The 12,764-nt window shown below is 37.0% G+C and overlaps 1 protein-coding gene and 1 gene segment (V, D, J or C); both read right to left on the bottom strand.

The window, feature by feature from the left end:
• Nucleotides 1–2,965: 2,965 nt before the first annotated feature.
• Nucleotides 2,966–9,308, bottom strand: LOC108713677 (natural cytotoxicity triggering receptor 3). The gene is made up of 3 exons (XM_018257192.2): nt 8,948–9,308; nt 4,313–4,419; nt 2,966–3,097 (listed from the first exon to the last, which is right to left on the bottom strand). Exons 1-3 carry the CDS (start codon nt 9,306–9,308, stop codon nt 2,972–2,974), a joined length of 594 nt encoding a protein of 197 aa, XP_018112681.1. The 3' UTR covers nt 2,966–2,971.
• A 1,109-nt stretch (nt 9,309–10,417) lies between these two features.
• Nucleotides 10,418–11,179, bottom strand: LOC121402857. The segment is given in 2 exon segments: nt 10,418–10,810; nt 11,054–11,179. Coding segments are annotated over 2 exon segments (468 nt in total).
• Between the last annotated feature and the right edge of the window lie 1,585 nt (nt 11,180–12,764).

Here is a 12,764-nt window from a genome sequence, read left to right as displayed (position 1 = left end):
AGTTATGAAAAAACACAAATGTCTAAGAGGCCCATTTACTTAGCTCGAGTGAAGGAATAGAGGAAAAAAAAACTTTGAATTTCGAATGTTTTTTTTGGCTACTTCGACCATCAAATGGACCACTTCGACCTTCAACTACGACTTCAACTTCGAATCGAACGCTTCAAACTAAAAATCGTCTCTTTAAAAAAAAAAAACTTCGACCCCCTAGTTCACCACCTAAAAGCTACCGAAGTCAATGTTAGCCTATGGGGAAGGTCCACATAGGCTTTGCTAGCATTTTTAGCTCGAAGAAAAATTGTTCGATCGATGGATTAAAATCCTTCGAATCAAACGATTCGAAGGATTTAATCATTCGATCGAACGATTTTTCGTTCAATTGTTCGATCGAACGAATTGCGGTAAATCCTTTGATATTCGAAGTAGAAGGATTTCAATTCGGCAGTCGAATATCGAGGGTTAATTAACCCTTGATATTCCACCTTAAGTAAATTTGCCCCTAAAACTCGATCAAATGTTATCGACCCTCTGGGAAAAACTTGAATGTCAGCAACGCTATTAACAACTTCAAATGGGTCAATGGACCTCTGCCATTGACTTCTACATGAACTCAGCAGGTTTTAGAGGGCTACCTATTGAATTTGAGTCGTTTCCAGGATAGATAAATCTCGGATTCAAATTTTAGTTTGAGTTGGTGGTTTTAAAATTGAAATTTACCATTTGAACCTTAGTATGTCTACCCTAAGTATAAAAGCCACGAAAACCTCTAATACAAAATTTAAACTGTAAAATTTGTCAAGATTCTACAGAAGTCCAAGGTAAAAGGGTTGTTGGTGGTCTGTACAGCTCAAGAGGAATTGAATGTTCTGCTTCCAATTAAGTTGGTCTGTGCCAACAACTCCACTGTGCCAGTAAATCAAAATAAAGGAAGGAGAACTCCAGCAGGTCCTATAGAAGTCAGTGGGAGCTGCAATGATCCTATTGGACTCTTTTTAATCAATTAGGACTTTTAGAGGTTTTCAGAATTTTTTTGCTAGGAATTGACCAAAAAAACTTCCATTTGTACTTTTTTTATTTGGATCTTTTAATAAATTTCAACATCTGTGGTTTTAGAGAAAGTGAGTTTAGTGGTTTTAAAAAACCTCTAAACCACTAAAATGAAACTGCTGATAAATAGGCCTCCACATTTTTTTACTAACTATATTCTAAATTATAAATATGCAAGTGCAGTGTGCAATTTCAGACACAATTTACCATGATTTCCTTAAATGGCTGCAAAATCACAACCTCATCTTTTAATAGATACAGTACATACTTCGGGGCACATTTATCAAGGGTCAAATTTGAGTTAAAAAACTTCGAAATTCGGCCATCGAATTGGCCAAATTCGATAGTCGAACTATTGTTTTTGCATTTTTTTGGCCGTTTTCAGTCAAAGTAAATTCGTTTTATCGATCGTAGAAATCATTCGAATCGATCGATTCGAACGATTTAATCGATCAATCGACCAATTTTCAAATAAAAAACCTGCAACTTTTTAAAACTTTAAAATTTTGGCTATGGGTTCTAGGAGGTCCCCATAGGCTAACATAGCAATTAGGCAGGTTTAAGGTGGCGATATGTCGATGTTTTTTAAAGAAACAGTACTTTGATTTTCTAATGGTCGAATATTCTAAGTATTTTCAATTCGAGTCGAAGTCGAATTTGGCTTAATCGATGGTCAAAGTACCCAAAAATTACTTCAAAATTTGAAGTTTTTTAATTAGAAAATTCACTTCGACCTTTGATAAATCTGCCCCTTCATGTATGTAGTTTTACAAAAATGAAACAAGAATCCCATCATTTTTATTAAAATTTACCCATCAAATGTCTTCAGGTTCAGAATAAAAACATCTAAACAATTATTCGTGTTTTAATTCTTTTGAATATTTTGTGGGGCATTTGCTGAACTGGAAATGGCAGAGATAAAGCAGATAGGAGACAGGGACTGGGACCAGATGTCTCCCTGCTCTTTTTTATCAGCAGTGCAAGTTTTCTTGCTTTAAACAGAAAATTTAATAAACAAAAAATAAGTTTTTCCAGAGTTTCCAATTAAATATGAGATAGATCCTCACGCCGAAGAGGTTCCAAAACTTTACTCCACCCCAAACAATATATGGTACATTACCTTATAGGAAAACTATACCCCTCAAAAAATATATTGCATAAAACAGCTCATGTGTAAAACCCTGCTCCATGTAAATAAACCATTTTCATAATAAAATACTTTTTAGTAGTATGTGCCATTGGATAATCATAAATAGAAAATTGCCATTTTAAAAAAATAAGGGCCGCCTACTTTGAATCGTAGGATTCACTGTGCACACAAACAAACCATACATGTTAGGTCACATGAGCCAATTAACAGAGTTCTGACTTTTGTTTCCACTCTTCTTCCTGTTACAGTTAGAGCTGCAGTATTTCTGGTCAGGTGATCTCTGAGGCAGCACACAGACCATCACAAAATGGTGGTTTAAGACAAGAGATATAAAAGGCAATATTTACTTAAATAGATATTCCAGTTTGATAAGATTATTTAATATGCCACTTAATTTGATATAAACTATCTGTTGCTTAAATAATAATTTTGTGGGTATAGTATAATAAATTAAGCACCCTGGAAAACATAGTTTTAATGGTTAAAAGAAAGTCAATATAAACCATACAGTTTTATAATAAAAGGCTATAGAAATATTAAATTCTTGGAAGGTTGAGAGGGTTTACACAAAAAGAAAACATTAATCAAAGCATTATTTAACAACATAAAACAGTGCATAAAAATAATCTCTATGAAGATTTACAAGAGCTCATTTCTTAAACCCTATTTGCAGAAGTGCTTTTTGGTGGAAACATGAATGTTATTTCTTACAATTGTGTAATTGTCTTTAGAATTCTGCATATTCCCTCCTGCATGTTGTGTGTTTAAGGTTCCTTAACAATCATTAACAATGCTGAATACACTTTCCTCTCCATGTTGTTCTGTACAACAGTCAGTGGGATCCTTGTCTGTACATCTCTGCTTCTTGTAGGCACAATTTATTTCTTCTCCTTTAATTACCTGATAATAATGATAACAATACAGAATAAGAGGATTTAACCTTTATTTGTCAGATTAAGCTGTACAAGATTAAAGTTTAGCCAAATTTATGGTCTGTATTATATGATCAAACACGGATGGCCAAACTGCACCACAGTATCAGATTGTTATGCAGAAGTTTGGGCTGGAACAGTTACTGGTCAAATTAATAACCCTATGCAGACACTTATCATGGTTTTCCATTCTGGTCAATAAACTGTCACACAACCAAAGAAAATATATTTTGGTTGAAAACTGATGGACTTGTTAGGAATAAATCTTTTCTGTATGCTCTTTCTTATGTTTAAAAGGGTGGTTCACCTTTATGTTAAATTTTAATATGTTATAGATTGGCACATTCTAAAGGCATACTGTCATGGAAAAAAAAACAATTCAAATCAGTTAATAGTGCTACTCCAGCAGAATTCTGCACTGATATCCATTTCTCAAAAGAGCAAACAGATTTTTTATATTCAATTTTGAAATCTGACATGGGGCTAGACATATTGTCAATTTCCCCTCTGCCCCCAGTCATGTGAATTGTGCTCTGATAAACTTCAATCACTCTTTACTGCTGTACTGCAAGTTGGAGTGATATCACCCCCTCCCTCCCCCCCCCAGCAGCCTAACAACAGAACAATGGGAAGATTACCATATATCAGCTCCCTAACACAAGATAACAGCTGCCTGGTAGATCTAAGAACAGCACTCAATAGTAAAAACCCATGTCCCACTGAGACTCCTTCAGTTACATTGAGAAGAAAAAACAGCAGCCTGCCAGAAAGCATTTCTCTCCTAAAGTGCAGGCACAAGTCACATGACTAGGGGCAGCTGGGAAATTGAGAAAATGTCTAGCCCCATGTCAGATTTCAAAATTGAATATAAAAAAAATCTGTTTGCTCTTTTGAGAAATGGATTTCAGTGCAGAAGTCTGATGGAAACAGTGTTTTTTTCAAATTCTAATCGAATTTGGACTATTCCCTAGTACACAAAAAATAGCTCAAATTCGAATATTTTTCACTCGACTCAACTCGACCTTTGATAAATCTGCCCCTACATGTTATGCCAAAGTATTTATGATTTTATTACATTATTAAAGAGATTATCTCAACAAAAGGATCCTATACTAGGTCTAGGTCCTATACTACATCTAGGTGAGATGTTTCTTTACACAGACAGACAGTTGTAATTACTGACCTGATTATGTTGTTTGCAATTCAGATAAAGTGCAAATGACATGAGTAAACCCAGGGCGACTGCTCCAACACAATGATAAATGGTAAAGTATCTGCGTGAAGTACTGGCTGTAAAAGAGAGGGGGCGGAGTCAACATGGAAAACCGTATTCAAATACATTTAATTTCATATAAATTATGGAGAAGTGCAATTTCTTTATTATATCAACATAAAGGATACACCTGATGGCAGAACTTTACTTAAAGGGGTTGTTCATCTTTAAATTAACTTTTACAATGCTGTATTTTATACTATCTCAATACAGCGCCATCTATTGGCTACTTTGATAATAAAGAAACAGCTGAACTTCCTCAAGTTAATGAGAACACACAATGTTGCAAAAATACATCAAGGATTATATACTTCTTGAAACAAATCTTCCTACTCCATCATTGAATGCTTTTATGAGCCTTACATCAATCCCAATGACACAACTCTGTAAAATAAAACCAATAAAAAACAATTTGCTATAAAAACACATTATCGAAAGATTGTATGCAGCTCGTACTCCCTATTCAAATGTAAGGGTGCACAAAAACCGTATCCACATTGCCTCCTTTTAATCTATCACCCCGACGATGTGGTTTGGGGACCCAGTCTACTACTTGGTATTTCAATTGATGGATCCCATGTCGCTCCCCTACAAAGTGACAAGCTACTGCTGTTCTAATAGCAGAGTTGTGCTCACGTATGCGATCCTTGACCATGCGGGAAGTCTGATCTACATACTTTAGCCCGCATGGACACTTTATCACATAAATTACAAATGTAGAGGAGCAGGTAAAAAAACCTTTAATTTAAATTGGGGTACCTTTATGGGAGTGGTAAACGAATTCCCTTCTTTGACAATTCGAGCAACAATTGCACAACAGGCAAGGATAGGTACCATTTTTCACCGGTCGAAGCAATTGTTGTGTTTCTTTTGGGGTCCCTATGTCAGATCGGCAGAACCAACAGTTTTGTTCTTTTATAGGCCATCATAGGTAGGGACTGTAATTCCCGTATGGCAGGTATACCATCTCTAAGTAACCCCCAATGCTTATGAATAATTTTTGTAATATGTGGGCTCAATGGATTATATTTGGAGACAAACGTTAACCGTCCCCCATCGTTAGATCGCCCTGATGACTGGGTTTGATACCCTCTCTCCTGAAATTTGGCAGTCATCTCTTCCAATCTCCCATGCAGGGACTCTTGTTCGGATACAATACGTTTGACTCGTGTTTACTGTGATTTAGGTAGAGATCTCTTTAATGTAATAAAGTATTTTTGTCTGTAGGTTTGACGTAAAGATACGACCAGAGAACCCCATCCCTCAGGTGTATCATGGTGTCTAAGAACGGAATACACTCTGAGCTGGCATTCAAAGTAAATGTAATATGGGGTGATGCACAATTAATCTCACCATGAAATTTATCAAGGGTCCAACAGGGCCCCGTCCATAAAGCGAAAATATCATCTATGAAGCGTACCCAATTCCAACAGAATTTTTTGAACAATTCATTAGGTTATACAAAATGTTCTTCAAAATTATTCATATAAATATTCGCATAGGACGGGCCATGTTCGACCCCATTGCTATCCCCCTTATTTGCAAGAAGAAATCGTCCTGAAACAAAAAATAGTTGATTTGGAGAACCTTCTGTAATCAGTGAAGTATAAAGTTTTTTTGTGCTCCATATCGGGCCTGGTCTCTGGTCAATTCGATGCAGACAGCCTCCACACCCCCATCATGTGGGATGGAGGTGTAGAGGCTCTCCACATCAAAAGTGACCAGCCAAGTACCATCCAGCACTGTTCCCAGACATGAAAGCTTATTCAAAAAATCACCTGTATCCTTTAAAAAGGATCTGTGTTGCACCACATGCATTGATCAAACGGTCTACAAATATCGACAAGGGTGATAATACAGAATCTGTACAAGAAACAATTGGCCGGCCTGGTGGAGACTCCAGTCTCTTGTGAATCTTGGGTAGAACATAGAAGATTGGAGTCACCGGGTTTTGAGCATTCTTAACCCAGAGAAGCCAACAGCCCTCACATTTACAAATCATACAAGTCATATGAGGATAAAAAATACATTATTGCTGAGACTTAACACATAAGTCAACCCCTTAAAGTTACTACAATTTTTACCAAGAAAACTCATAAATAAAAGGTTTAAAAAATAAAGATAGCAGTAGATAGGAGTACAAATAGAAGTACAAAATAGGATACACTATATTTAATTTCCTACCCTTAGTACCAACTGAGATGCCTTATAAATAAATGGGAAATGTATGTTCTGAATTGTGTCAAGTGTTTTTATTTCTCCAAATTTAAAAACTGCAGTGTATCAAATGGCTTAAACATGCAAGTCAAAACAACATTTAGCAAATCGTGTGCAGTGTTTTGTGTAATAAAACAATATCACTTTTAATCCTAATATTTTGAGATTTCAGCCTTTAAAAAGACCACAATGACAATCACAGCTGAATAAATAGGAAAACTCAAGGCATCCACTACTAACAGATTGAGCTTGGAAAACCAAGGTGAGTAACTTCTGGGGCCCAGCCTGTCACAAAATTTTTCTCAGGTATTCCATACTAAACAAAATAGCAGGTGCCCCATGACCCACACCCTTGTTTTTCTTCTTCTTGCCAGGCCCCCTGCTCCTCCAGAAGATGCAGGATATGCACCCTACATGGTAATCTGTTTGGCAGTACACCTGGACTTTATGCAACCAAATTTGCACCAAAACCAGGAATTCAAAAATAAGCACCTGCTTTGAGGCCACTGGGAGCAACATCCAAGGAGTTGGTGACCACTGTTCTATAGGAGTTGGTGACCATTGTTCTATAGTTACAACACTGAGAAACCATTATTTATTTCTAAAAATATTTTAAAAAAATAGTATATAAAAACAATGTTTCTGCACCCCATTGGTCAGGCTCCTCTCCATTCTCCAGGCAAAATATATGCTCTTATGTTGAATGCAACATCAGACTTGGGTACCAGGGTCCCACCACAGAACCTCACACCAGGGGCCCACCAAACACATAAAGATCTGCCACCACAATGGAATGGAGAGTCATCTTTAACTTATTGGTTTCCTTCTAAAGGACATGAACAGCTTCAAGAAGTATGCACCAGGATTTTACTGATACCCCAGTGTGCCAGCTCAACCCTGATTCAATATCAATTATACAATATTGCTGGCGATTGGTGTAATGATGCCAGTAGGCATGCTATTGGTTGTTTTATGCTCTAGTCTCATTTCCTTCCTCCTTGGTCCTAGTTCCACTTTAAGTTCTGTTTTCTGTGTTTTCACCATTGCCAAGCTTAATTTTCCTTTGTCAGAACCTGATTGTGCCTGTTATTGGGTTACTACTTATGTCTGGTTATTAACCCTTGCCAGTCCTTGATTATGGTTCTTGTTGTCTGTTCTGACCTAGACTATGATTTTTGCCTCTATTTTACGCTGAGTTTTTGATGCTGCCACAGCAGAAAGTTCTGGGGCACCAAAGTGTATCAGTGAAGAATAGTGTGGCAGAAGTCTCCTGATATAAGGAAGGGTAAGACTACAGTTAGCTGCCCACTAAGATTCTATTTTCAGCTACAGTGTAAATCATCACAATTTTAATGGAGCCACCAACCCAGTGAATAACATGTAAACTATAAATAAACTTTATTAGCCAGATATACAAATCATAATAATGTTAAATGGTTTCCAGAAGGCTCTGCTTAAATAATCTAAGTAGCTCCCAATGTGACTCAATATAATCAATATACTCAAAATGGGTATAAGCAGTTCAAGCAGGGTTGAGGTTTCCATCCAAAAACAGTTTTTTTGCACTATGAAAAAAAATATAATTATTTTTAAATGTAATTCCTATTGAAGAGAGTAATTGTTAATTCTTTTCTGTTCCCTGAGTCTCTCAGGATAGAGACAGACACAGCTTTCAACAATTACATAAATGCAGAGTACACTTTCTTACATGGTCATGGAACTCCTTTGTGACAAAAAATATCCTTATATTTTACCAGAGAGGGTACATTATTCCATATATAATACACAAAAGCCATGAATATCTTGTAAATTATTTCCTTATAAACGGTGAGTAGTGATGTCATCAGTTATAAACGGTGAGTAGTGATGTAATTTCTGTCACATGACTCACTAAAATTTGTGTATTATAATTAATAAAGTACCCCCAGTTGAAAAATATGAGGATATTATAAGTTACCTCGGAGTTCCATGACTTGTATAAAAACACTCGGCCTTCGGCCTCGTGTTTTTATATGGTCATGAAACTCCTCGGTAACTTATAATATCCTTATATTTTACAAGAGGGGGTACTTTATTCACTATATATATCCTTATACTGTTATCCTCACTGGGGCAAGGACTGATGTGAATGATGTATTATCTATGTAAAGTGCTGCTGAATATGTTAGCACTATATAAATAAAGGATAATATAAAAAGTAAGAAATGCAACTCAGCTCAGTTTTGATAACTGATTATAAAGTAATTTATATTAAAAAATGAACGTTTACTTAAATACAATGGTGTTATAAATAATACATATGAATGAATATAAATATTATACCCTCACCTGTCACATTGAGGAAAGTTCCGTTACCGTGTCCTTTAATTTGCTTCTGGCCAGAAAACTCAACTTCACAGAAATACATTCCAGTGTCTGTGACTGTTACATTGTGCAGCTGTATGCTGGCTGATCTCTTGTTGAGGGAATCTTCTGTACTTTCATTAATAATTCTGTTTTTAAAATCATCACTGTCAAAGATATCAACCCCATGCAGTACATGTCTGTACCATCTGTACCCGCCAGTGGGTAGATCCAAGTTGCTCATGTTGTAGCTACACTCTAGGTTGGCTGTGCTGCCCTCTATGACATTCACTTCAGGGATCTGGGATACTTCTATGTTCTGTGAGAGAGAAGCTGAAGTGTACATACAATTCAGGCATTTATTTATATCAATCCTCAGTAGACCAAAATACTACAGACAAGCAAATCAGCATAGTAGCAATAGCTACAATACATAAAATACATAAAAACAGGGCAGATTAGCTTAATCAATTCAACTAAATCTAAGATAACTTTGAAACTGTTGTGATTATAAAATAAAAACAACTGAGATAATTCCCCTATACCCATATTATTGTGTTGCTTCTTCTGTCACTGCAACCACTTCAGGAAGAGAATTCCAGAACTCTCATTAAAAAAAATTTGATTATTAAGATGGAACCTTCCATATAACTGAGACTTTCCATACCCTTCATCAGTCTCTCTTTGAACACTCTAATTCAAGAGGATTCTCTGGAAAACAAAACTGCATTGCATATTGTAGATGGGGTCTTATAAGTGCTTTTAGCCATTTAGTTGCTTGAATATTTTTACATCCCAAGTGCATAAACTTATATCTATCATGTGGCTGCTCATTGGTAGTTCATCAAGATCCTGCTGAACTGATGCCACATCCTGCATAGAATTAATAGGCTTCCCATTATCTGTAAACAATGAAACATTTTTTACGTCCACCCTGAAGTGATTAATGAACAAAGAAAATTAGACCCAATACAAAGCCCTATGGACCCCAATAATAACCCTACTCATATTAGAAAATGTACTATTGACAACCACCCTCTGGATATTGTCCTTTAGTTAATTTCCTATTCATGTCCAGTAGTTTTTGTAAGGACTGCTGCTTACCCTAGTGGTCTAGTGGCCGGCGGGAACGCCAGCAGTGTCTCCGACGGGGCTCGAAATTCAACGTATTTAAAGGGGCTTTGAATGAAAACTCAAGATGGCATCAGAGCACTGATATACTTTTTATGATTAAGTATATATATTATTCAAAATATAATGAATTGGATGGTTGAATTGGATGAATATGCTTTAAATAAAATACTTATAAATGGTGTTTTATTATAATCAGTGAGAGGGTAACAAAGTACATTTAGTAAGTTAAAATAGTAGCTCAGTGAAACTTTGATAACTGTCCCCTACTGAGAAGTTATTATACAGTCATTTATATTAAAATATTAAAAAAAACAACAGACTGTTATAACTAATAGATATGAATGAATATAAATAAAACACCCTCACCTTCAACATCAAGAAAAGTTCCTTTACCGTGTCCTTTAATTTGCATCTGGTCAGAAAACTCCACTTCACAGAAATACATTCCGCTGTCTGAGACTGTTACTCTGTGCAGCTGTATGCTGGCTGATCTCTTGTTCAAGAAATTGTCTTCGCTTTCTTCAATAATTCTGTCCTTAAAATCATCATTTTCAAATATATCAATTCCATGCAGTATATGTCTGTACCATTTGTACCAGCCAGTGTATAGATCCAAGTTGCTCATGTTGTAGCTACACTCTAGGTTGGCTGTGCTGCCCTCTATGACATTCACTTCAGGGATCTGGGATACTTCTATGTTCTGTGAGAGAGAAGCTGAAGTGCACATACAATTCAGGCATTTATTTATATCAATCCTCAGTAGACCAAAATACTACAGACAAGCAAATCAGCATAGTAGCAATAGCTACAATACATAAAATACATAAAAACAGGGCAGATTAGCTTAATCAATTCAACTAAATCTAAGATAACTTTGAAACTGTTGTGATTATAAAATAAAAACAACTGAGATAATTCCCCTATACCCATATTATTGTGTTGCTTCTTCCCCCTCACCTTGCAGTGCTGCCAGTATCAGCAAGAGCTCCGACCATTTCATCTTCTCTTGTGAATTAACAACACAGAGTTTTCTGCTCATTCACGGCCCCAGGTATTAGCTTCCTGAGGAAATTACTGTAGGTCTCTTATATATATCTGAGATGAAACCAACTTGTGTGCAAGTGTTCCTGTTAAACATAGTGACATAGTAATATAGGTTGAAAAAAACACACGTCAACTGAGTTCAACCTTTTGGTCTAAAAGAAGTCAGCTTAACTGCTAGATGATCAAGAGAAAGGCAAAACATATCCAGGGCCGGATTTACCCTCCTTGCCCCCCTAGGCCCAGCTACTGTGCCGCCCCCCCCCCCCCCGCACGCATTTTCTGGATGTGAATCTTTTTCCAATCAGGACATTTATGCAAAAGTGGATCAGATGGATCAACTAGCAGTTAGGCTTGTTTGAGATATATCTATATATATTCTCTATATATAGACACCTTTTTATACATAGATGCAGAGAGAGATGTGTCCCTTGTTTTGATAAGTTTGTCAATTGTGCTACAGTGGGCAGCCGCAGCATCAGTTAAATATTTATTATAAAATAAAAAAGTCAAATCTTGGCAGCATCATAATCTTTGTAGTTCCTATTTCTCAGCAGACATTATCCCTTATAATACATGAGTGATACTCCGAGTTCCCTGTATAACTCAGCCTGCAGCCTTGTGCCTTTATATGGTCACAGAACAACCCCTCAGTGACTCCTAATATCCCTTTCATTTACAGTAGGGGGTACATTATCCCTTATAATACATGAGTGATACTCCGAGTTCCCTGTATAAATTAGCCTGCAGCCTTGTGCCTTTATATGGTTACTGGACCCCTCAGTGACTTCTAATATCCTTATCATTTACAGTAGGGGGTACATTATCCCTTATAATACATGATGATACTCCGAGTTCCCTGTATAACTCAGCCTGCAGCCTTGTGTCTTTATATGGTCACAGAACAACCCCGTCAGTAACTTCTAATATCCTTATCATTTACAGTAGGGGGTACATTATCCATTATAATACATAAGTGATACTCAGAGTTCCCTGTATAACTCAGCCTGCAGCCTTGTGCCTTTATATGGCCATAGAACCCCCTCAGTGACTTCTAATATCCTTATCATTTACAGTAGGGGGCTATGTTTTGTCAGATACAAGAACTGAAATGGTTTTCATTTTGTAGGAAGCAGGAAAGGAACATAAAAAAATCTGGAACAGGTTTAGAAGTTAGAACACTTGTGATTCTGCACCTCCAGCAAATCTGCAAGTTGACTATGACATATTTCTCTACATGGCCGATATACAGCAGATCTGCAGGGGAAATATTAAATGTACATACCAGGAACAGATCACCTTGCTGGGACACACGCAGCACAGCAGAGGCAGCAGCAGCACGAGCACAGAGAGGAGTGGGAGGGGGCGGAGCCACAGCGGGAGATAGGCTGGAGGAGCGGTCCTAAAGGCAGCCGGATCTATCAGGAGCAGCCGACTTACACAAGATGTTAGGGGGCGCCTTCTTGCCGCCCCTAACATCTTGCCGCCCTAGGCCCGGGCCTAGGGGGCCTTTCCCTAAATCCAGGCCTGAACATATCATCTGAAACCTAAAAAATCCTTCCTGACTCCAGCCCCTGGATCAACTTTGTGCTGAAAACTTATATAGGTAAACCTGTATTTCCTTACT

The sequence above is a fragment of the Xenopus laevis genome, chromosome 4L (genome assembly GCF_017654675.1).
Source record: "Xenopus laevis strain J_2021 chromosome 4L, Xenopus_laevis_v10.1, whole genome shotgun sequence".
Taxonomy (NCBI): Eukaryota; Metazoa; Chordata; class Amphibia; order Anura; family Pipidae; genus Xenopus; species Xenopus laevis.
This window is presented reverse-complemented; position numbering and strand designations above follow the sequence as displayed.